The sequence below is a fragment of the Polypterus senegalus genome, chromosome 6, assembly GCF_016835505.1.
Source record: "Polypterus senegalus isolate Bchr_013 chromosome 6, ASM1683550v1, whole genome shotgun sequence".
NCBI lineage: Eukaryota > Metazoa > Chordata > Cladistia > Polypteriformes > Polypteridae > Polypterus > Polypterus senegalus.
The window spans coordinates 191,123,593-191,146,146 of NC_053159.1; the positions used below are offsets into that span (position 1 = coordinate 191,123,593).

The 22,554-nt window shown below is 41.8% G+C and overlaps 1 protein-coding gene across 1 annotated transcript in view; it reads left to right on the top strand.

Moving 5' to 3' along the window:
• Window positions 1–208: 208 nt before the first annotated feature.
• The window catches only part of LOC120530680 (titin-like), a 71,757-nt gene continuing 49,411 nt past the window's right edge, over window positions 209–22,554 (top strand). Inside the window, exons 1-7 of the mRNA XM_039755101.1 lie at window positions 209–582; window positions 4,314–4,417; window positions 6,623–6,826; window positions 10,371–10,658; window positions 13,401–13,483; window positions 14,101–14,318; window positions 17,682–17,904. Of these exons, the coding sequence (XP_039611035.1) occupies window positions 4,327–4,417; window positions 6,623–6,826; window positions 10,371–10,658; window positions 13,401–13,483; window positions 14,101–14,318; window positions 17,682–17,904 (1,107 nt within the window). The 5' untranslated portion in view covers window positions 209–582; window positions 4,314–4,326. The remainder of the gene's footprint in view (window positions 583–4,313; window positions 4,418–6,622; window positions 6,827–10,370; window positions 10,659–13,400; window positions 13,484–14,100; window positions 14,319–17,681; window positions 17,905–22,554) is intronic.

Genomic DNA, 22,554 nt, shown 5'->3' on the forward strand with positions numbered 1-22,554 from the left:
GCTGCCAATGGGTTCGATTCTCCTGGTTTTCTTGCTCTTTCACCGGACCATAATGGCTTGAAGTGCTTAAATCCAAGTGCAACATTTTCACCCAGAGGCCTGAGAGGGCCATGTTGCTCCTTTTATAGGTATTCATAAGTTTAACTGCAAGATGTGTCATCAGTGGCAGTGGCAGAGCTGGGGGGCTGTCCTGACGGATTTAGCACAGCCTGCCTTAAGTCAAAGTGACAGGTGTGATGTTGCATAAAGTGGCCCTCTAAGCCCACCAGGCCGGGGCTGCGGACCAATGGCAAGTGCCCACACGGTGATGCTGCCTGCTTGTCAGCCGGCCTGGGGTATATAAAGTGAAACAACTATGTTAGCTCTTCTGAGCAGTTCGTGCATTCCCAAGCCTTGCCTCGGGTGTAGGGATTGCAAGGGGAAAAGCAAAACTACACTCCCATGCCGTGTGTAGTTTTGTTTTTATCTTCAGAGGCTCAACTTTTCTCACATTGGATAATCATAAATTCTTTCTGCGCACGAAGAAAACTTTCCAACTCTTGGGCGTAGTCCCATTACTTCTAGGCACTCTTGTGAAAACAGGTAAGCATGCGGTTCTCTGTCTCTCTCTATCTATGGGATGGGCGCCTTTTTGACACGCCGGGTGAGTTTCAATGTAGAAATCGGGGAAGAAGCTGCTGTGCTGTGAATGGGATTCTCGTGTAGAAGGGCACACACGTTCACACCGCACTGCGCCGCTTGTAGGAAGTCTTTAACTCTTTGGTTTTTTGCCTTTGCTTGATACTTGTTTGCTTTTTTTCTCCAAGGTTACTTTATTGTCTGGCAAATTAAGAAATGCTAAGAATAACTGTGATAGAATGCGTCTGGTATATCAGGCAGGCACTGATGTCTTTTTAAGGGAATCAGCAGTTGGGCTATCAGTTGCAACCTCGGCTTGTAACATATGCCACCTGTCAATCAAACCTGGTGGGGGGCTATTTTGGGACACTTCCATTTCTGTCGCAGAACAGGACCCCCCTTCTTCTATGTCAGGGGAGCTGCACTGCCATAAACGATGAGGGATAAAAAAGAAGAAAAGCTCAGTGCAGCTACACCTTCATTTGATTTATAAACTGTAATAAACGGCAAAGACGTTCATGATGAGAAAGAAGAAAGTCGCCTTTACTTGAGTTACAGTAGGATCAGTCACTGATAAATCACATAAGGACACTTGGGGGCAAGTAGCACCCAGCCACACTCAAAGTCAATCCAAATAAATGCCATTACTGGAATATTTAATAGAGACTCAGGGGTGAGATATTATTAATACAAGTGACTTTACTTATGAGTCAAAACTCCTGCCGTTACCCTGAAGGATAAAGAACTTCTACTGAAATATTAATGAGTGTCAATGACAGCCATAATCGAAATATTTAGCAGTGAAACCTTAGACCAGACATATTTTTAATACAAGTGACATTAATTATAACTCTGCATGCCTGGAGTTTGACTGCTATAATAAGAGCTGAAGAATAACGAGTACTAATGTAAAACCAATGAGTTTCATGACATGAAGAGATGTGAAAGGAGCTATAAGAAAGAAAGAAAGAAAGAAAGAACGAAAGCTGACATCACTGCGCTTGCCTTACTTTAATCATCATATACGGCATATTCTGAGTACAGTGCAAGATGAATGGACGTGCCTGGTTTATGTATTGACACGTTCACAAAGACACAAAGCCTTTCTATATTTAGAGCTGCCCAGTTGTATATCATAGACAGAGAGAACCTGGGACAGTTATAAAGATACGTCAATTATTAGACATGTCTCAGACAGGCCATTCATGTTAAACTGATGAATATGAAAGGCACTATATGATAGATAGATAGATATAAAGGCACTATAAAATAGATAGATAGATATGAAAGGCACTATATGATAGATAGATAGATAAGGCACTATATAATAGATAGATAGATAGATAGATATGAAAGGCACTATATAATAGATAGATAGATAGATAGATATGAAAGGCACTATATAATAGATAGACAGATATGAAAGGCACTATATGATAGATAGATAGATAGATATGAAAGGCACTATATAATAGATAGATAGATAGATAGATAGATAGGGCAGTACAGTAAATTAAATACAAACAACAAACATACACATTTCTATTTTTTTTTAATATAATATATCCACAACAACTTATTACGTGCATCTCACATAAGTATGAGACGAACTGCTCAAAAAACACAAGTAGGTAGGTAAATGGGCTTGTACTTTGGTAGCAATCTTTTCGAAGACTGATATTCATTAGATGTGAAAAGTGCTTGACGCAATATAATAGACACATGGTACATTTTCAGTCTCCAGAAGAAAAATCACCAAATAATAATAATAATAATAATACTTTTTATTTGTAAGGCACTTTACATTTGTAGTAAACCTCAAAGTGCTACATAAAAAAAAAATTTAAACAAAGGCACAACAGGTAAAAACAAAGTTGAAACAATAAATAGAAGCAATTTTGTTAATAAGCTTTCCTAAATAAAAGTCTTTAAGTGTTTTTTAAAACAGCCCACAATCTGTGTGACTGTAAAGGCTCGGTCACCTATTGTATGAAGTTTGGTGACAGGGGGTCAAGTTTTTGTCATATTATTTATACAATAAATTATAATACAATTGTAATATAAAATAAAATCATTGAATATTAAAAAACGCTATACTAGGTAAATGTAAAAAGTAGAAATCAAGATAATTTTGCCACTAGCTTCTCAAAAGTTTTATTACTAACATTATTAAAACTGGGCAGAGACAGAAATAGGCAGAATACCCGATGAGATTCTGTAAGCATTAGGCACACAGACAGACAGACAGACACCAAAGGCACTCACTCTTTATGACAGGGTGAGAGAAAATACAGTGCATGGGGCAGAGAACTAGATATGACAGACATTACGTGACAGAATGGAAAAGGAAAGGCACTATATGATAGCTAGCTAGAGATGAGAGGGTTAGGGTTCTGGGTTAGAGAAGCTATGATAGGAATGACTTAGAAATAACAAGTAAATAGATAAATCAAAGCAGTATTTTGGTAGCAATCTTCTCAAAGACTGAGATTCAATGGGCACATCATAGACTGATAAACAGATGTGAAGAGTGATAAGTGCAATATGATTGATAGATGGAATGTAATTGAGATCACTAAATATAATTATACAATAAATTATAATATGAATATAAAAAATGCTATACAGCTAAAGGCAGAAAGCAACATAAAAATGAGATAAATAGGAACTTTGGTACAAGCCTCTGCAAAGTTTTGTTAAGTTATTAAAACTAGGTAGAGAGATGAATCGGTAGAATGTCTGTATGAGAGTCTAACAAGCAATAGATAGGAAAGGTACAACATAAAACAGATAGATAGAATATTCTGGAATAAATCCAAACTCCAGACATATATATTTCCAATTTATTTTGTTACGACATTACACCAACTCGAAGGTATTCATTGTTTTCCGTGTAACTATTCCAACTCCTGTGTCCTGTCGGGGTCTCAGTTGCCCCAAACACCTCCTCCTCCTCCTCCTCCTCCCGACTCTAAGCGCGTGACATGTCTTCCCGTGACCCCCTGAGTGGCCTGCCCTTCTTCCACCCCCAATTACCGTCTGTTCCTGTTCTGCTGATGAGGTGACATTTATGTGCTGTAAATCCTGACGACTGTGCGAGGTGACACATTTCCAGGAATGTCCTGCCCTTCTATATTTGGTGACGTCCACTCCAGCTGCTCCGTTTCTGTCTTGTGTCTTCCTATTGCTCTGCGAAACTAAAGTGCTTCAAGCAGATTCCACGATGAACTGAATGGAAATTTCCACCGGTTTTATTTCGGATTTCCCATCATTCTATCGTTTTGGGTGATTTTAACATATACACACTCTGGCTTATTTTAGTAACTTGTATGTTAAGTATGAACTTGTTTGCACATATTGAATCTATGTTCCTTACTGAAGAAGAAACCTCTCCTGATGGCACAGACCATTCCACCCAAATGAAGCCATGGCATTTCTTACTCAGGTGGCTGACCTTGCATTCATTACGGCTAATTAAAGCTAATGGGTAACCCCGATGGATGCCAACCCAGCAATGAAGTGTAATAATGATGTAAAGAGCACTGAAGCTGCCCCAGATGACGTGTGTCTGTGCCAAGCGCAGGTCTGGCAGATCACAAATGTCTCAGTGTCTCACTGCATCAGAGAATCAGATCTCTTCATACTGCATTGTGTCCTCATATCAGACTCACTAATTTTCTCTTTCTTCTTTCTAGGGTGCCTACAGCCATGTCAACACAAGCGCCCACGTTTATACAGCCGCTGCAAAGTGTTGTGGCACTTGAGGGTAGTGCCGCAACATTTGAGGCTCAAGTTAGTGGTAAGTCAGCACTCTCAACGCGCCCCCCAAACCCCTGGCACCTTTCTCTACTGCTAGGTCAGCTGTTCACAAATTTCCCAAAAAGAAAACACAGCTGGCACCCACAGAAGTCATAAAGGACACTTGGCCAACGGGGTCTTGCTGCATTAGGACTGCCATTAAAGTAAACATCTCCAGTGATGGCCGAGGATCAGAGGGAAAGCAAAGAGCCTGCGATTCAGTTTCATGTTTACTAAGCAAAGCCAAAAGAGGAATTCATTGTCGCAGTTAGGAACACAACATGGTAATCTTCTTGGGTGACCACTGCTAAACAAATCCCTGTATTCATCCATCCAGTTATATCCTAACATCTGCTGGAGCCAATCCCAGCCAACACAGGGCAGGAAACAAATCTCTGGGCAGGGCGCCAGCCCACTGCATGGCACACACACACACCAGGATTGCCAATGCACCTAACCTGCATGTCTTTGGGAGGAAACCAGAGCAGACACGGGGAGAACATGCAAACTCCACACAGGGAGGACCCGGGAAGTGAACCCGGGTCTCCTAACTGCGAGGCAGCAGTGCTACCCACTATGCCACCATGCCGCCCTCACTGTATTCAGTGAATTCTTATTTACCATTTATACAGAAGTGATGGCACTGGCAGTAATAATAAAAATACAATTGGTACAAAAGCTTATGTCATTTTATAGAAATGTAAACTGTGACAGTCGATACCGATGATGGCCTGGGCACCGTCTGAGAGGCCTTTGCATGTTCTCCTGATATTCACATTGGTTTTCCTGCACACGTCTCACAGGCATGCCAGTTACGTTCACTGGTGACCCTAAACTGGCCTTGTGTGGTTATGTGTGCATGACTGTGCCCTTCAGTGGATGGGCATCCTGCCCAAGAACAGCTCTGGCACCCCAACCCTCAAACTGTCTTACACGATTTTGATAAGAGATGAATGGCACTTCATACATTTGCATTATGGCACATAACTCTTGAATGTGATTTTCTCTTCAATGTCATATTAAGATCTGCGCTTTCTTGACTGACTGTAGATGAGATGAGGTCCATCCTTAAACTTTGTTCCTCAGGCTTTGAGCTCACAGTTTTGAAGCCGAAAAGGACGCACAAAAGATGTATAGAAGACACAGCAGGGGTGCAAAGAGCTGCCTGGGGTGGAATAAAGTTCAGAGGTGGCCATCAAATTAATACCCCAGAAGAAAATTGTGGGCCAAAAAATCCGATTTTTACTGACAAAACCCACAGTGCGAAACACTGGCTCCTAGGGGGCACCGCTCTAATAAAGCACAGGTGTGCCCACCAACTATGGTTGTCCAGAGGGGAAAAGTTGGGAACGAGACATAGCCTGTGGTCCGCCACCGTACAAATGGTGAATCTGTGTAAAATGTATCAGAGCCATGTTCAGTGGTGTGTATCGACCTAAAGGACAAACACACGTTCAGCTTTATTTAACAGTCTGCTTGTGCTGGACGGCCTAAATCGAAACAAGGATCTTCAGAAAATGAACTACAGAAAAAGAAATATCCATCCATTATCCTAACCACAGGGGTCTGCTGGAGCCAATCCTAGCCAATACAGGGCACAAACCCCGGGCAGGGCGCCAGCCCACTGCAGGGTACACACCCACACACACGGGACAATTTAGGATGGCCAATCCACCTCACCTGCATGTCTTTGGACTGTGGGAGGAAACCCACGCAGACACGGGGAGAACATGCAGACTCCACGCAGGGAAGTGAACCCAAGTCTCCTAACTGTGAGGCAGCAGCGCCACCGTGCCACCTTATTAAAAAGTCCTGTATCCAAAGGCAGATATTATGCTGGAGGCCTAGGTCAGACATTTTGGAAAATATAGTGTGCTGGGTATGATGGTGTTAAAGGCAGAACTGTAATCCACAAACAACTGCGTCGCCCAAAGAGAAATATGGTCATTTGAAAGTGCTGCATTAGGTGCACGGCAGCTTTACCATTTCAGCTGGCTGTTAAATATCCCCGCTCTAGGAGTCTTGGACTTGGTCTCCGCCTGAGCTCTCATGCACTTAACCACATCTATCTAATGCTTTAAGCTGCTGTGACACACACCCACTCTACACGTTCATACGTTCATGTTTTAGAGTCTCGCAGAAGATCAGATATCAACCATGGAAGGTGGCTTCAGGTTTTATTTGCATCTGTCTCCTTCTTTTGCAGGTTCCCCAGTTCCTGAGGTGAGCTGGTTTCGTGATGGCCAGGTTCTTTCCACTGCCGTTCTTCCCGGCATACAGATCTCATTCAGCGAAGGCCGCGCTCGATTGACGATCCCTGCTGTGAAAGCCGCGCACAGTGGAAGATTTTCCGTACGAGCCACCAATGGAGCTGGACAAGCCACTAGCACTGCTGAACTGCTTGTGACTGGTAAGCCCCCTCTGATTCATCCAAAACGTGAATTCTGTAACAGGTTGACTGCCAACCATGACAATTTTCTGTTCCATGCGCAATGACTCAAATACACATTTTTTAGAGAAAATAAATAATGTGTTTTATTTCTACATTAAAATGGCACTCTGATTTTACAAAGGCATCAGGGACAAATCCATTTGTAGTGACTGTGGCACTGTACATGTTAAATCATATCCACAAAATGGCCGCTACGATTCCTTCTTCTGTTTCCTTTGATAATCCAATATAGGTACGCTCTGCAGTACCACCGTCCTAAAATGACCATGTGAAGCACATGAGAATTATAATGGTGACATTGTTTATAGGTTGATAGGGTATTAGATAGATAGATAGATAGATAGATAGATAGATAGATAGATAGATAGATAGATGTGAAAGGCACTATATAACAGATAGATAGATAGTGAAAGGCACTATATAATACAGTAGATAGATAGATAGATAGATAGATAGATAGATAGATAGAGTGAAAGGCACTATATAATAGATAGATAGATAGATAGATAGATAGATAGATAGATACTTTATATTAATTGTCCTCTGTTGGGAAACTCTTACCTGCGTGTGCCAATCAACATGTAACACGTCACTACACTCCAGCGCCATAGTGAGTGGAACCAGCAGACCTTGAAACTTTTGTCTCCCTTTCCCAAAAAATCTCTAATCAACAACAACAACATTTATTTCTGTCGCACATTTTCATACAAACAATGGAGCTCAAAGTGCTTTACATGATGAAGAAAAGAGAAAAAAGACAAAATAAATAATTAAAATTAGGGAACACTAATTAACATAGAATAAGAGTAAGGTCCGATGGCCAAGGAGGACAGAAAAAACAAAAAAAAAAATCAAATCTGCAGGGGGTCTGATGCCATGAGACCACCCAGTCCCCTCTGGGCATTCTACCTAACATCAATGACCTCAATCAGTCCTCTTTGTATTTAGGGTTCTCTTGGAAGGACTTGATGATGATGACGGTCATGTGGACCTCTGGCTTTTAATCCATCAATGTAGGACATCACGGTGCTTTGATCAGGTGGTGGTGGTGCAGGTCGCCACCACAGAAAACCAGGAAAAGAAACAGAAGAGAGATAGGGGTTAGTATGGAATTTAGAGCCACCATGAATAGTAATGATAATGAATTGAATACACAGAGTGTCAGGATTAGATGAAGGTGAAGTTATCAGAAAGCCATGTTAAAGTAATGAGTTTTTAGCCGTGTTTTAAACTGCTCCACCATATCAGCCTGGTGAATTCCTATTGGCAGGCTATTCCAGATTTGAGGTGCCTAACAGCAGAAGGCCGCCCACCCGCTCGCCTCACCACTTCTTATAAGTTTAGCTCCCTGAATTCTAAGCAGACACTCATTTGAGGATCTAAGGTTATGATTTGGAATATAAGATGTCAGACACTCCGATATATAAGATGGAGCAGATTATTTAAGGCTTTGTAAGCCATCAGCAGTATTTTAAAGTCAATTCTAAATGGCACAGGTAACCAGTGTAGTGACGCTCAGACTGGGGTGATGTGCTCAGATTTTCTTTTCCTAATTAAGATTCTAGCAGCTCCATTCTGCACTCATTGTAATCGATTGATGTCTTTTTTAGGTGGTCCTGAGAGGAGTGCGTTACAGTAATCTAGCCGACTGAAAACAAAAGCGTGAACTCATTTCTCAGCATCTTTCAGTGATATAAGAGGTCTAACTTTTGCTATATTTCTTAAGTGAAAAAATGCTGTCCATAGACAGGCTACAATAATAAGACAATAAGGAATTAAAAGCTACTCAGGTCTTAAATACTCATTATTAGAATTTTACCAGCAACAGAAGCTTTTACATGCATACTGTATACACATTTCCGGACCCGTTTGGTAGCACAGCGTTTCATGCTGCTGATTCAAATTATTGGGTGGATGTTTTTCACATTCTCTTCATCTGCTATTTCTGTGGACTCTGGTTAGTGCTGGGGGGTATGCCGGTTTATACTGAAAACCGTCTTTAATTTTTCTTATACACTGCAAAAAAACTAGACAAAAAAACTTTAAATGGGAGTTGTTTTGCTTTTATTTAGCAAAAAAAATCTGCCAATGGGGGTAAGCAAAATTTACTTGACAAGATTTCTTAAAACATGCTAAATAATTGTAAATGCAAGTTTTTTGACAAGTCAATAATTCTTACAATAAGGAAAAAAAGGTTTAACGTCATGATATAAGTACTTTTCACTTGCTTAGATTCCGTTTTTTGCAGTGTACTATGGATATTTCTTATACCTCAACACCGGTTTAAACAGCCTAACCAACATTCGGAAATGTGGCGCAGCGGGAAACTGTTTAAGGGGGACCTTTTTCACTGCTACACCGCTAAACACATACAACGGAGTACATGCGTTAGTGGAGGTGTTGCACGGGGGCTCTTTTTCACTGCTACACCGCTAAACACATACAACGGAGTACATGCGTTAGTGGAGGTGTTGCACCGCTAAACACATACAACGGGCTCTTTTCACTGCTACACGCTAAACAGGCATGTAACGGAGTGCAGGCGTTAGTGCAGATGTTGAGCGGTGAAAATGGACAGAGAATATTCCGAAACTGAAGCTGTAGCAGACGTTAAAGTTGAACGTGATGACGCAGAAGAACTTTTGCCGAAAAAAAGGAGCTGCGTCTGTTGTCTGGAGATACTCTGGTTTGAAAAGGTCGGATGTGGACCAAACAACTATTTACTGCTAATGCCGTGGAGCTAAAATTGTCGATGCGAACAGTTTGCTGCACCACCTTAGCCACAAACATGCTTTGGAGTACCATGAATGTATGGAACTAAGATTGGCACCCTCCATGTCTTCAGGTAAAACTGAAAAAGCAGCGACAGGACACTCGAGTCAGACGTGTTGGCTGGAGATACTGCCTACGACAAAAAAAGCAAGCGGTGGATGGAGATAACCAACGCCATTACAATCCAGATAGCTAGCATGTCAGTGGACAGAGACTGTTAACATTAACAGAAGGTGTATTTGGTTCACAAAAAAGTTGGACTATTTATTTCTTTTCTAAGACATGTTCAGTGCACTGAGGTGGGCTGGTGCCCTGCCCGGGGTTTGTTTCCTGCCTTGTGCCCTGTGCTGGCTGGGATTGGCTCTGGCAGACCCCCGTGACCCTGTAGTTAGGATATAGCGGGTTGGATAATGGATGGATGGATGGATGTAATTGTGGAATACCATAAATGTTAAGTCTGTTGAGTCACCAGAGTCAGCATTCCCAGGACCCTGCCATCTATCCATTCCAGAAGTACCCACTGATGGTAAGACCAGATGATAGGGTCATCATTCTGGAGGTCCTACCCTCTATTACAAATTTTGACCACAATGGCACTGGAGTTAGAACAATTAATTCAAGCCAAAGCTTCAGGTATTTGGGAGATGACAGTAGCAATGAGTATAAAGCCACTATGAGTACACTTGGTGTCCATTTTGACCAAACTTGTTTCTGTTTCCCACTACTGTAGCTGAAACAGCGCCCCCGAACTTCATACAGAGACTGCAAAGCACAACTGTGAGACAAGGAAGCCAAGTGCGACTGGATACTCGCGTGACTGGAATCCCTACACCTGTGGTCAAGTTCTACAGGGAGGGAGCTGAGATCCAAAGCTCCCCCGACTTCCAGATTGTACAAGATGATGACCTCTATAGTTTAATTATTGCCGAAGCCTTCCCCGAAGATTCAGGAACATATTCCGTAACCGCCTCCAACAGCAGTGGTCGGGCCACCTGTACAGCCGAACTGCTTGTCCAAGGTAAGCAGGGATGGCAGGTTAAAAGTTTACAGACACCAAAATTCTAGCTGCTGAAAGAGGATTGTCTTATACTCATGTGATAAAAATGGCTGAAACAAGGCCAAACATATTGCAGCTGGTAGAAGTTGGGTTCACCTTCAGTACATAATTGATTTACAAAGATTTCATGAGAGGCACCATCTGGTAGATCTGTCATAAATCGGCCTCTTTCATCCTAGATTGAGTGGGTAACAATTACTGCCAAAAATGACAGCACTACATTCTCTCGTTTGGCACATTTGGCTTTCCAATTTGTGGATCAGAGTATTTGTATTCTTTAAGGGGCATCAGGTTAGGGGATCCAGCATTATTCTGGGAATAAAAATGAGCTTGCGGCCCCCACTATTCACAGTCAAAAGTCTCTTCATTCAGGCTTCCTTAGCCGTAGCCCTAGACATGGGTAAGCTGATTATTGAAAGTACATGAAAATGTGCAAGTGTAATTCTTAGTACACGTCCATATTAAATAGCACACAGTAGAACACTCTAGATGAGAAAGCTCGCCGGTCCTGTCCACTTATTTCTTTCTAAAAAACATCAAGTCGAGTTCTGAAAGTCCCTAAAGTCTTACTGTCTACCACACTACTTGGTCGCTTATTCCAAGTGTCTGTCGTTCTTTGTGTAAAGAAAAACTTCCTAATGATTGTCTGAAATTTACCCTTCACAAGTTTCCATCTGTGTCCCCGTGTTCTCGATGAACTCACTTTAAAGTCACCATCTTGATCCACTGGACTAATTCCCTTCATCATTTTAAACACTTCAGTCAGGTCTCCTCTTAATCTTCTTTTCCTTAAACTGTAAAGTCTCAGCTCTGTTAATCTTTCCTCATAACTCATCCCCTGTAGCCCAGACTCAGCCTCATCGCTCTTCTCTGGACCTTCTCTTGTGCTGTTATGTCCTTTTTGTAGCCTGGAGACCAAAACTGCACACAGGACTCCAGATGAGGCTCACCAGTGGGTTATAAAGCTGAGCAGAACCTCCTGTGACTTGTACTCCACACATCAAGGCGCTATATAACCTGACACTCTGTGAGCCTTCTTAATGGCTTCTGAACACTGATGGGCAGTCGATAGCTTAGAGTCCACTATGACACCTAAATCCTTCTCGTAAGGTGGACTCTCAATTTTCTGACTTCCATTGTGTGTTCAGACCTCACATTTTCACTTCCTGTGTGTAATTCTTTACATTTACTGACATTAAATTTCATCGTCCACAAATCTGCCCAACCTGTCTGCTGTCCAAGTCTTTCTGTGATGATATAACGGATTCCAAATTATCTGCTAATTCACCTATCTTGGTATCATGTGCAAACTTAACCAGCTTGTTCCTTATATTCCTATCTAAATCATTTATAGATATTAAAAATAGGAGTGGCCCCTCATTGCCCCCTGCTGGTCACCACTCTTAACATCGGCCAATTCTGATGAGGTTCCTCACACCATCACCCTTTGCCTTCTGTGTCTCAGCGAATTTTGCACCCATCTAAAAACATCACCCTGAACTGCCACTTCTTTTAGTTTGATGCCCACCCTCTCAGGTGGCACCTCATCAAATGCTTTCTGAAAGTCCAGATCAATAATCTCATCTGCTCCACTCTGCTCGTATCCTTTGGTTGCCTCCTCATAGAATTCCAACATGTTAGTAAAACACGACCTCCCCCTTCTGACCCCACGCTGACTGTCCTAATAACTCCTGTCCTTGCCATGTGTTGCTCAATCGTCTCCTTAATAATTCCTTCCATTAATTCTCCAGTGATGCACGTTAAGCTTACTGTCCTATAGTTGCTTGGCTCTGCCCGGTCACCCTTTTTTATATAATGGGATGATATTTGACATTTTCCAGTCCTTCAGAATCTCTCCAGTGCGCAATGACTTCCTAAAAATACGTGTCAAGGGTTTATATCTGGACTCGCTAGCCTCCTTAAGAACTCGAGGGTAAATATCATCTGGGCCTGGTGATTTGTTTGATCTCAGCTTATTTAATCTGAGCAGAATTTATTTCTCTACAATTTCCAAATCCCTCAGTACCCCCGTGACCCCCACAGGCACAACACAGTCCCAAAACACAAGCACTAACACTCTTCTGTTGGCTCCACCACTCCTCCTCCCGACTCTGGCCATTGAGTGATGGCTGCTGGCCCCTTTTATAGTCCACCCAAAGTGCTGCAGGTGGTTGACCTCCGAGTTCCGGCTGCACTTCCGGGTGTGGTGAATTCGCTGCCCATACAGGCTCAGGAATCACAGCTGCAGCATCCCCTGGCGGCGCCTGCAGGGCCCAACAGGACTGCACCCAACTCCAATTCCCATGGAGCCCTGCGGAACACCGAGGCACGGCTCCAACCCAGGGGGGGCGTCCAGGGGGAGGTATTGCACCCTCCATGGCTCTTCCCTCTGAACATATAGTGAAGGGGCATCCCGGCTGGGCATGGACCCCAGCCGTCTGCCACAACGTCTACAATGAAGAACAATACAGTATATAAGATACAATTAAACTGAATAGCATAACTGCCATAATCACAACTAAAGTACATAATATTAGTGGATGTCCAGTCTATTGTGCAGCCCAGTGGTTTCACCATAACATGGCTAGCCTTCTGCTTCATTCACTTTGACTACACTTCACGTCCATTTTCATTCTGAAGAGAACAAATGTGTTAAATTATAGAAATAGCTGTGTCTCTAAAGAGGTCATTTCTTACTTTCAGGTGAAGAGGAAGCCATACCTGCAAAGAAGACAAAGACAGTAATCTCCACTGCTCAGATTTCCCGTCAGACAAGGGTAGAAAAGGTAATTACAGATGATGTGAATGCTGAGGTACATCACCAAATGGTAGCTGGTGCAATGATACAAGAGATGGATTGTAACATTTTGAAAAGATCAATTTGAGATGTGTGGGTACAAGCAACTGAAGGTGGCAGAGTTAAAGATGTTAAGATTTGCATTGGGTGTGACGAGGATGGACAGGATTAGAAATGAGGACATTAGAGGGTCAGCTCAGGTGGGACGGTTGGGAGACAAAGTCAGAGAGGCGAGATGGCGTTGGTTTGGACATGTGCAGAGGAGAGATGAGGGGTATACTGGGAGACAGAGCTGCCAGGGAAGAGGAGGAGAGGAAGGCCTAAGTGGAGGTGTTGAGAGAGGACGTGCAGGTGACGAGTGTGACAGAACAAGATGACGAGGACAGGAAGATATGGAAGAAGATGATCAGCTGTGGTGACCCCTAACGGGAGCAGCCGAAAGAAGTAGAAGAAGCTTCATTAAACAGACATGACAGTCAGGCCAAGCCCACTGCGCCTTCCCCCCCACCATTTTTCTATGTCCTGTTAGCAGTAGTGACCAAGATGAAATACATGGTGTGCTTAGTTGACTGAAAGTCTTTTATTGTATTTCTCTTCAATGTACAGAGAATGGAAGCCCGTTTTGAAGCCTCAGCAGCAGCCATGGAGATGGTTGTTGATGGAGTTACAGGAGTACAGTATCTACCACATAAGACACCCCCACGGGTACCACCAAAGCCAACTTCCAAATCCCCAACTCCTCCAGTGGCAAAGGTGGCTGCAGGAAGACATCAGTCACCTTCACCTGTGAGACCAGTTAAAGCACCTGCTCCATCCCCAGTCCGGTGAGTAGAAACGTATAGAGACTCAAAAGTGAAAAAATGGCATCTGATGTTTGTTGAGACGGTGTTTGATAAAGAAGAAGTCAAATCCGAGGAGCTTTAGGAAAACATCAGAAATGAATAAAGGTCTAATAAAAGCTGTCAATAGAGGGCTAATGTCGACATTAATGTCGTATTTGAATTCAGGCAATCCAGACCATCAGCAAGAAAGCTATTTACAAGTGGCCGAGTACTAGGCAGTTCAATACAACTGGCACCACATGTTGGAATACAAATCCAGGGAGAAAAACAACCCAGCAGTCACACACCAAGGGCATCCAGTCAGGCTAATTAATGTACGCCATGTTACAAATCTGCCAGAAAGAGAAGATCCAGCAGTGGTGCACTGAGTTAGGATCAGAGTCTGCGAGTATGGCTTTTCTTCAGTACTGGACTCTTCTTCCCTGTTTTTGGATTTACTTTAGGACAGGAGTGTCAAACTCTGGGCCTGGAGGGCCGCAATGGCTGCAGGTTTTCATTCTAACACATTTTCCTGATCGGTGACCAGTTTTCACTGCTAATGAACTTCTTTTCCCTTCATTTTCAATAGCCCTGTTTTGAAGGATTCAGTCCTCTGAATTGATTCCTTTCTTCATTAAATAACAGAAATGAGACGTGGAACGAGCCAACAGATCACCAGCTAAACTGGGATTTCAAACTCCGGCCAATCTCTTAATGAGAAGCTGATTCTTTCTGTTAATTAAGCCCGGTATTTAATTCTTGGCTTGTTGCTGCTCTCATTCTGATACAGCAGACATTTCCAAAACTGTCAATGTTCTGTTTTTCCTGGTTTGGTGACCCGAGAGATCGGCCTCATCGAGACCATCACCTTTCTTTCTTTATTTTCAGCTATTGTGTGATGGGCACAGGTGAGCTGCTCATGTGGCGGCTCGTTTTGTGCCTCATTATTCTTTGGCAGCTAATTAAGAAAAAAGAGACAACTTAAGGGCCTGAGTCACGTCAATTCAAACTGAGGCAAAAAGAAGTTAATTAGCAGCACAAACTGGTCACTAATGAAGGAGAGGGTTGGAATGAAAACCTGCAGCAGCCACTGCGGCCCTCCAGGACTGGAGTCTGACACCCGTGCCTTAGGGGTTCTGCCTAAAAGACAGTTAGAGTGTCTGGGGAAAGCTGTAAATGTAAGATACCCAGGGATCAGAGGACAGGAATAAAACGAATCTTTTGTCAGAACAAGGCTGAAACACGAATCACAATTGAGAGTTAAAATAAGTCTTAAACCAGAAAAGCACTAAGAAACAATCACAAATATTATTCCATCCATCCATTTTCTAACCCGCTGAATCCGAATAGGGTCACGGGGGTCTACTGGAGCCAATCCCAGCCAACACAGGGCACAAGGCAGGAACCAATCCTGGACAGGGTGCCAACCCACCACAGACAAATATTATTATTTTACAAATTCCTCCAATTCTGGAGACAATGTAAACGACAGGCCAAAATCTAATTGGATTTCTCAACGAGGTCACATGGAAAAAACGGCATTGTGGCAGAATGATAAAAATAAGTAGCTTTCTCGGGAAGACGTGGATCACAAAATACATTTTAAAAACAACATTTCTCATGCAATAAATAAATGATAATATAAGTTAACCTTGTGTATTGGGATTTTTTTTTTACTTCAGATTGCCTTTTAGGCAAATTATTTTTGCCCTTTTGATTGTTTTATTTTCTATTTTGTTAATAAATAGACATTTTATAAGGATTTTTTTGTTGCTCACATGTGTAAGCCAGATGTTTACAGTCAACTTTCAATTTTGTAAGGCATTTTGGGTTTTTTTCCCCCCCAAGGACTTTCTTTGCATTTGGAATTTTTAATATCGCATTTTAGGCCTGCTTAGATCGAAGCCTGCGGGTAGCAGTTGGGGGAGAGGAGAGAATGGAGTGAACCTTTTCTGGGCTGATCAGTAAATGTCTCTTGGCCTGCTTTATGGGCCTTTTGGAAGTCTTTTTATTCATATTTATATATCATGCTTTTATCGCGTCCCACATTAATTATTGTAACTCGCTGCTGGCAGGTGCCCCTTCTAACCTTCTATCATAGCTCCAGTTGATTCAAAACTCTGTTGTAAGAGTCCTGACACGAACCAGCAACAGCGAGTACATCGCAACCATCCTGTGTCGCCTCTACTGGCTCCCTGTGTCTTACAGGATTGAATATCAAATTCTATTAATAACCTACAAAGCTTTAAATGGCCTCACACCGGACTACAGCAGTGACCTTCTAAATCACTAGGCTCCTGTTTGCCCACTAAGGTCCTCTGATTCTGGCCATCTTGTTGTGCCTCACACTAACCTGCACTCTATGGGTGACAGCAGGGCCTTCAGCTCCATAGTAGACTTTGGAATGACCTCCCGAAATTAATGAGATCAGCCGACTCCATTCATTCTATTAAAAAACAACTTAAAACTCATCTATTTAGGAAGGCTTTGAACTTAACTTCACATTCTGACCTTTCTTTCAGTTTACCTTTCTGTCCAGGTGCTCAGAATAATGTGTGTGTCTCTTAGATAGATAGATAGATAGATAGAAAAGGCACTATATAATGATAGATAGATAGATATGAAAGGCACTATATAATGATAGATAGATGGATATGAAAGGCACTATATAATGATAGATAGATGGATATGAAAGGCACTACATAATAGATAGATAAATAGGAAAGGCACTATATAATGGTAGATAGATAGATACTTTATTAATCCCAAGGTGAAATTCACATACTTCTTACTTATACTCATCAGCATATTAATAAAAACCAATATTAAATTGAAGAGTGATAACAATGCAGGTATAACAGACAATAACTTTGTATAATGTTAATGTTTACCTCCCTGGGTGGAATTGAAGAGTCGCATAGTGTGGGGGATATCATAAATGAGGTTATTTTAGCATTGAATTTAGTGTTTTACTCTGGTTTATTGTCCTTTATTCTATTTAATGCTTTGTTATCTGTTTCATTGTTCTATTAAGGAAAATCTTTGTATCCAATGTTACATATACCCTGCTGTTTTTTTCTAAGACTCTGTGAAGCACCTTGAGCCTGGGAAAGGTGCTATATAAATAAAAAGTATTATCATTATTATTATTATTATTATTATTATTATGATTGTATTTTGTGACTCTGTATCATGACACCATCCAGGGATGATTATTTCCATACTCTTGTTGAAATCGGGTTAGGACTGAAAACATACATTACAGATTAGAAAATGAAGGGTTATTTCATAATGGAGAAGGAGACATTTTCATGTGACCAAAATGTAATGCTTACTGATATGAACATTTCCTTCATTGATACACAGGTCAGTCTCCCCATCAGGAAGACTCTCGACTTCGCCGATTAGACCAGTTAAGTCTCCGCTGATGGCCAGAAAAACGACAGTTTCTGCCTTAGCTTCAGATGTCCTTCCTCCTTGGAAGCAGGAGGATTACTCGATGGAGACACAATACAGAGAGTCCCGTGCACATGTGGAAGCGCACTGGGAGGGCCAATATGGAGTACAGGAGGCAGTTGGCGTTAGAGAGGTAATTCAATCAGCTGCTGCACCGTTTCATTTGTATCAAGCAGTCCATCTGTCTTCCAAGCCTCAGGTCAGTCATATTTGAAGTGGCTTTTCAACCTGCATTTGAACAGCCAGTAAGCTTGTACTTGTACTTGTTCATATGCAGGCTGTCTGAAACAAAAATGTGTCCAGCTCTAAATATTTGTTTATATATGAATTCAAATGTAGTGAGACCTGCCTGGCTTGGATTGTGAACCTTTGAAAATTATATTAAAATGTTCAAAAACTCAAAACAAAGTTCAGAAAAGTCTGAACTCTGGTGTGTGGAAAATATCTCGAGAGCGTTGCAATGTGGCACTGCTACCTAATCACTCCAGAGAAGCGGGTGGAATTACTGCCTGTGTGGAGTTTGCATGTTCTTCCCGTGTTAGAGTGGTTTCCCTCTGTGGGCTGTGATGTCTTCCGAGATCTCAAATACACGCAGGTTTAATCGATACGCCGTATGTGCCATGTTTAAGCCGGGGTTACTGGCTTATCTTTTAATCTCTTGTTTACGTCATTGTGTTCATTTTTGGTCCTTTGATCGTTATTGTTCACATTGATGTTGTTTTGTATGTGTATTATTTGTATAATTATGCAATTTTTATCAGTTTTCTTTGTTGTTTGGTTTCTATGTGTGTATGCTTGTTCCTCGATGTCCTTTGTGTTTTGTGCCCATCACAGTTGAGGGACCGACCCCAGCCCCGTAAAGGTTGTTAGGCAGTCCAGTTCTTCACCATTCAATGAATGTGTTTGGTGCTTTGATGAGTTCTCCTTTCTGATTGGGGTTGCTGCCTTGTGCCCAGTGTTTGATGGGACATCGATATTCTTTGGATTTACTTGTTCCTATTGTTTTGTTTTGTATTTTTTGACAATTTCCGGCTTTAGCAGAAGCATTGTTTTCTAGTTCATGTACTGGTACTTGCAGAGGATTGCCTTTTCGGAAATTCCTTTTTGCCTCCTTTTTTCTATTTTTTTGTTGGTAATAAATCTTCAATTTTATAAAAATCTACACCTATCAGAGTTTTTCATGGTTTCTTCCTCTGGATTGAACAAACTTCAAGCCTTTGAGACTCTTTGCTATTCCTTTTGAATCTAAAATGTGAATTTCCCCTTGGGGATTAATAAAGTATCTATCTATCTATCTATAATATAGTGCCTTTCACATCTATCTATCTATCTATCTATCTATCTATCTATCTATCTATCTATCTATCTATCTATCTATCTATAATATAGTGCCTTTCATATCTATCTATCTATCTATCTATCTATCTATCTATCTATCTATCTATCTATCTATCTATCTATCTATCTATCTATCATTATATAGTGCCTTTCATATCTATCTATCTATCTATCTATCTATCATTATATAGTGCCTTTCATATCTATCTATCTATCTATCTATCTATCTATCTATCTATCTATCTATCTATCTATCTATCTATCTATCTATCTATCTATCTATCTATCTATCTATCTAAAAACCTGACCTCCATCATGGAGCCTAGTGAGGCATCGAGCCTCCCATTTTCTCTGTGGTCAGGGTTGCCTTGCGGGCGAGACCTGATCTACTAACAGTTTTTGTAGACCTCACCCTTTGTTATATTGTGCGCTCGAGTAACCACAATTGAATGAAACTGGCCTACTGTAAGCATGGGGTTGTGCGTGACTAGCACCCCATGTTGGAATTTCATTCCAATGAAGAAAGGGCCCCTAGTTTTCAGATGATACCAAGTTAGGTGGACTGGCAGGTAACCTAGAATTTGAGAGGAGAGGAATGAAGGTCAGTAGGACCACCAAGACAGATTACATGTGTGTGAATGAGAGGGAGGTCAGTGGAGTGGTGAGGATGAGGGGAGTAGAGTTGGTGAAGGTGGATGAGTTTAAATACTTGGGATCAACAGTACAGAGTAATGGGGAGTGTGAATGAGAGGAAGAAGAGAGTGCAGACAGGGTGGAGTGGGTGAAGAAGAGTGACAGGAGTGATTTGTGACAGACGGGTATCAGTAAGAGTGACAGGGAAGGTCTACAGGACTGTAGTGAGACCAGCTGTGTTATATGGGCTGGAGATGGTGGCACAGGAGACAGAGCTGGAGGTGGCAGAGTTAAAGATGCTAAGATTTGGATTGGGTGTGACGAGGATGAACAGGATTAGAAATGAGGACATTAGAGGGTCAGCTCAGGTTGGATGATTTGGAGACAAAGTCAGAGAAGCGAGATTGTGTTGGATTGGAGATGTGCAGAGGAGAGATGCTGGGTATACTGGGAGAAGGGTGCTAAGGATAGAGCTGACAGGGAAGAGGAAGGCCTAAGAGGAGGTTTATGGATGTGGTGAGAGAGGACATGCAGGTGACGGGTGTGACAGAACAAGATGACAAGGACAGGAAGATATGGAAGAAGGTGATCCGCTGTGGCAACTCCTAACGGGAGCAGCCGAAAAAAGAAGTAGAATTACAGAGAAACTGGATAGCATACAGCCTTTGTTACAGATGAAATTTAATGTAAATGCTAAATATTACACATAAGAAGTAAAAATGTGAGATTTGAATACACATTGGGAGGTCTGAAACTTGAAAGTACTCCTATTGAGAAGGATCTGGGAGTCACAGTAGACTTGTCGTTATCAATTTCTAGGCATTGTTCAGAGGATATTAAAGGAATACTCCACCCAAAAATGATATTTATATGTTACTTATTCTATATATTTTGTATTTGCGTATGAGAAAAAATGTTTTGATGCAAAATGGAATGAAAGAAATTTATGACATAACAGAACACAATGGAGACCAGTTCTGTACAACAGCAAAAATGTACAAAAAGGAAAAAAAAAAACCATCTGAGGTTACTCTTGTCACCTAATTCACACGTCAGTCATCCTTTCACTTGCTGAAAGCGTACAAAGTGATTTTGATAAAATATTGTTAAATAGTTATGTCTGAAATCAACAACACATACAGTACAGTACAGCACCATTGTGTTTTGTGACAGTATGTCATTAGCTTTTCTTTTCATACTGATGATTAAGTGTAAGTAACATAAAAGAAATATCAACTTTGGGCTTAGTATTCCTTTAAGAAGGCTAACAGACTGTCAGGTTATATAGCGCCTTGACGTGTGGAGTACAAGTCACAGAAGGGTCTGTTCAAACTTTATGACACACTGGTGAGGCCTCATCTGGAGTCCTGTGTGCAGTTTGGGTCTCCATAAAGACACAGCAGCACAAGAGAAGGTCCAGAGAAGAACAACTAGGCTGATTCCAGGACTTGGACAGCATAAGGTTTGGGCGAGTTTCTGGCAGACAACAATTAATGTCAGTAAATGTAAAGAATTATAATCAGGAAGTGAAAATGTGAGGTCTGAATACACGATAGGCAGTCGGAAAATCGAGAGTCGACCTTATGAGAAGGATTTAGGAGTCATAGTGGACTTGATGCTATCAACTGGTAGACAGAAGCCATTAAGAAGTCTAACAGAATGTCAGGTTATATAGCGCCTTGATGTGTGGAGTACAAGTCACAGAAGGGTCTGTTCAAACTTTATGACACACTGGTGAGGCCTCATCTGGAGTCCTGTGTGCAGTTTGGGTCTCCATAAAGACACAGCAGCACAAGAGAAGGTCCAGAGAAGAGCGACTAGGCTGAGTCTAGGATTTGGACAGCAGACAGGTTTGGGCAGACTTGTGAACGATGAAATTTAATGTCAGTAAATATAAAGAATTATAAACAGGAAGTAATAATGTGAGGTCTGAATACACAATGGGAGGAGTGAAAATCAAAAGTCCACCTTATGAGAAGGAGTTAGGAGTCGTAGTGGACTCTAAGATATCGACTTCCAGACAGTGTTCAGCAGCCATTAAGAAGGCTCACAGAGTGTCAGGTTATATAGCGCCTTGATGTGTGCAGTACAAGTCACAGGAGGTTCTGCTCAGTCTTTATAACACACTGGTGAGGACTCATCTGGAGTCCTGTGTGCAGTTTGGGTCTCCAGGCTACAAAAAGGACATAGCAGGACAAGAGAAGGTCCAGAGAAGAGAGACTAGGCTGATTCAGGGGCTGCAGGGGACGAGTTATGAGGAAAGATTGAAGGAGTTGAACCCTTTCAGTTTAACCAAATGGGTAAGAGTTGACTTGATTGAAGTGTTTAAAATTCTCAAAGGAATTAGTCCAGTGGATCCCGGCTGTTACTTTAAAATGAGTTCATCAAGAACAACGGGACACCGTTGGAATCTTGTGAAGAGTAAATTTCACACAGACATTAAGATGTTTTTCCTTACGCAGAGAACCAAAGACAAATAGGGTGGTGTCGTGGACAGGAGGACTTTAAAGAGCATCAAAACTCGACTCTGTGTGGAGTTGGAGGAATTAGATGGATAGGATTGGCACGCTTTGTAGGCCTGAATAGTCCGTTTTTGTCACATTGTTCTAATGTTTGCTCCCTAATTCGGCTCTCTCCACTACTGTATATTATAAAATGTTTCTTCCCAACCACCTGTTGTTTAAACTCATTTGTTGGTGACGCTGTGTGTGCCTAAGTATACAAAAATCTTATGCTGCCAAGTAAAGCACACGGCAGTTCATTCTGCACATTTTGTAAAATTGTCTGTAAAGTGAAAATGTCTTGTGTTTTG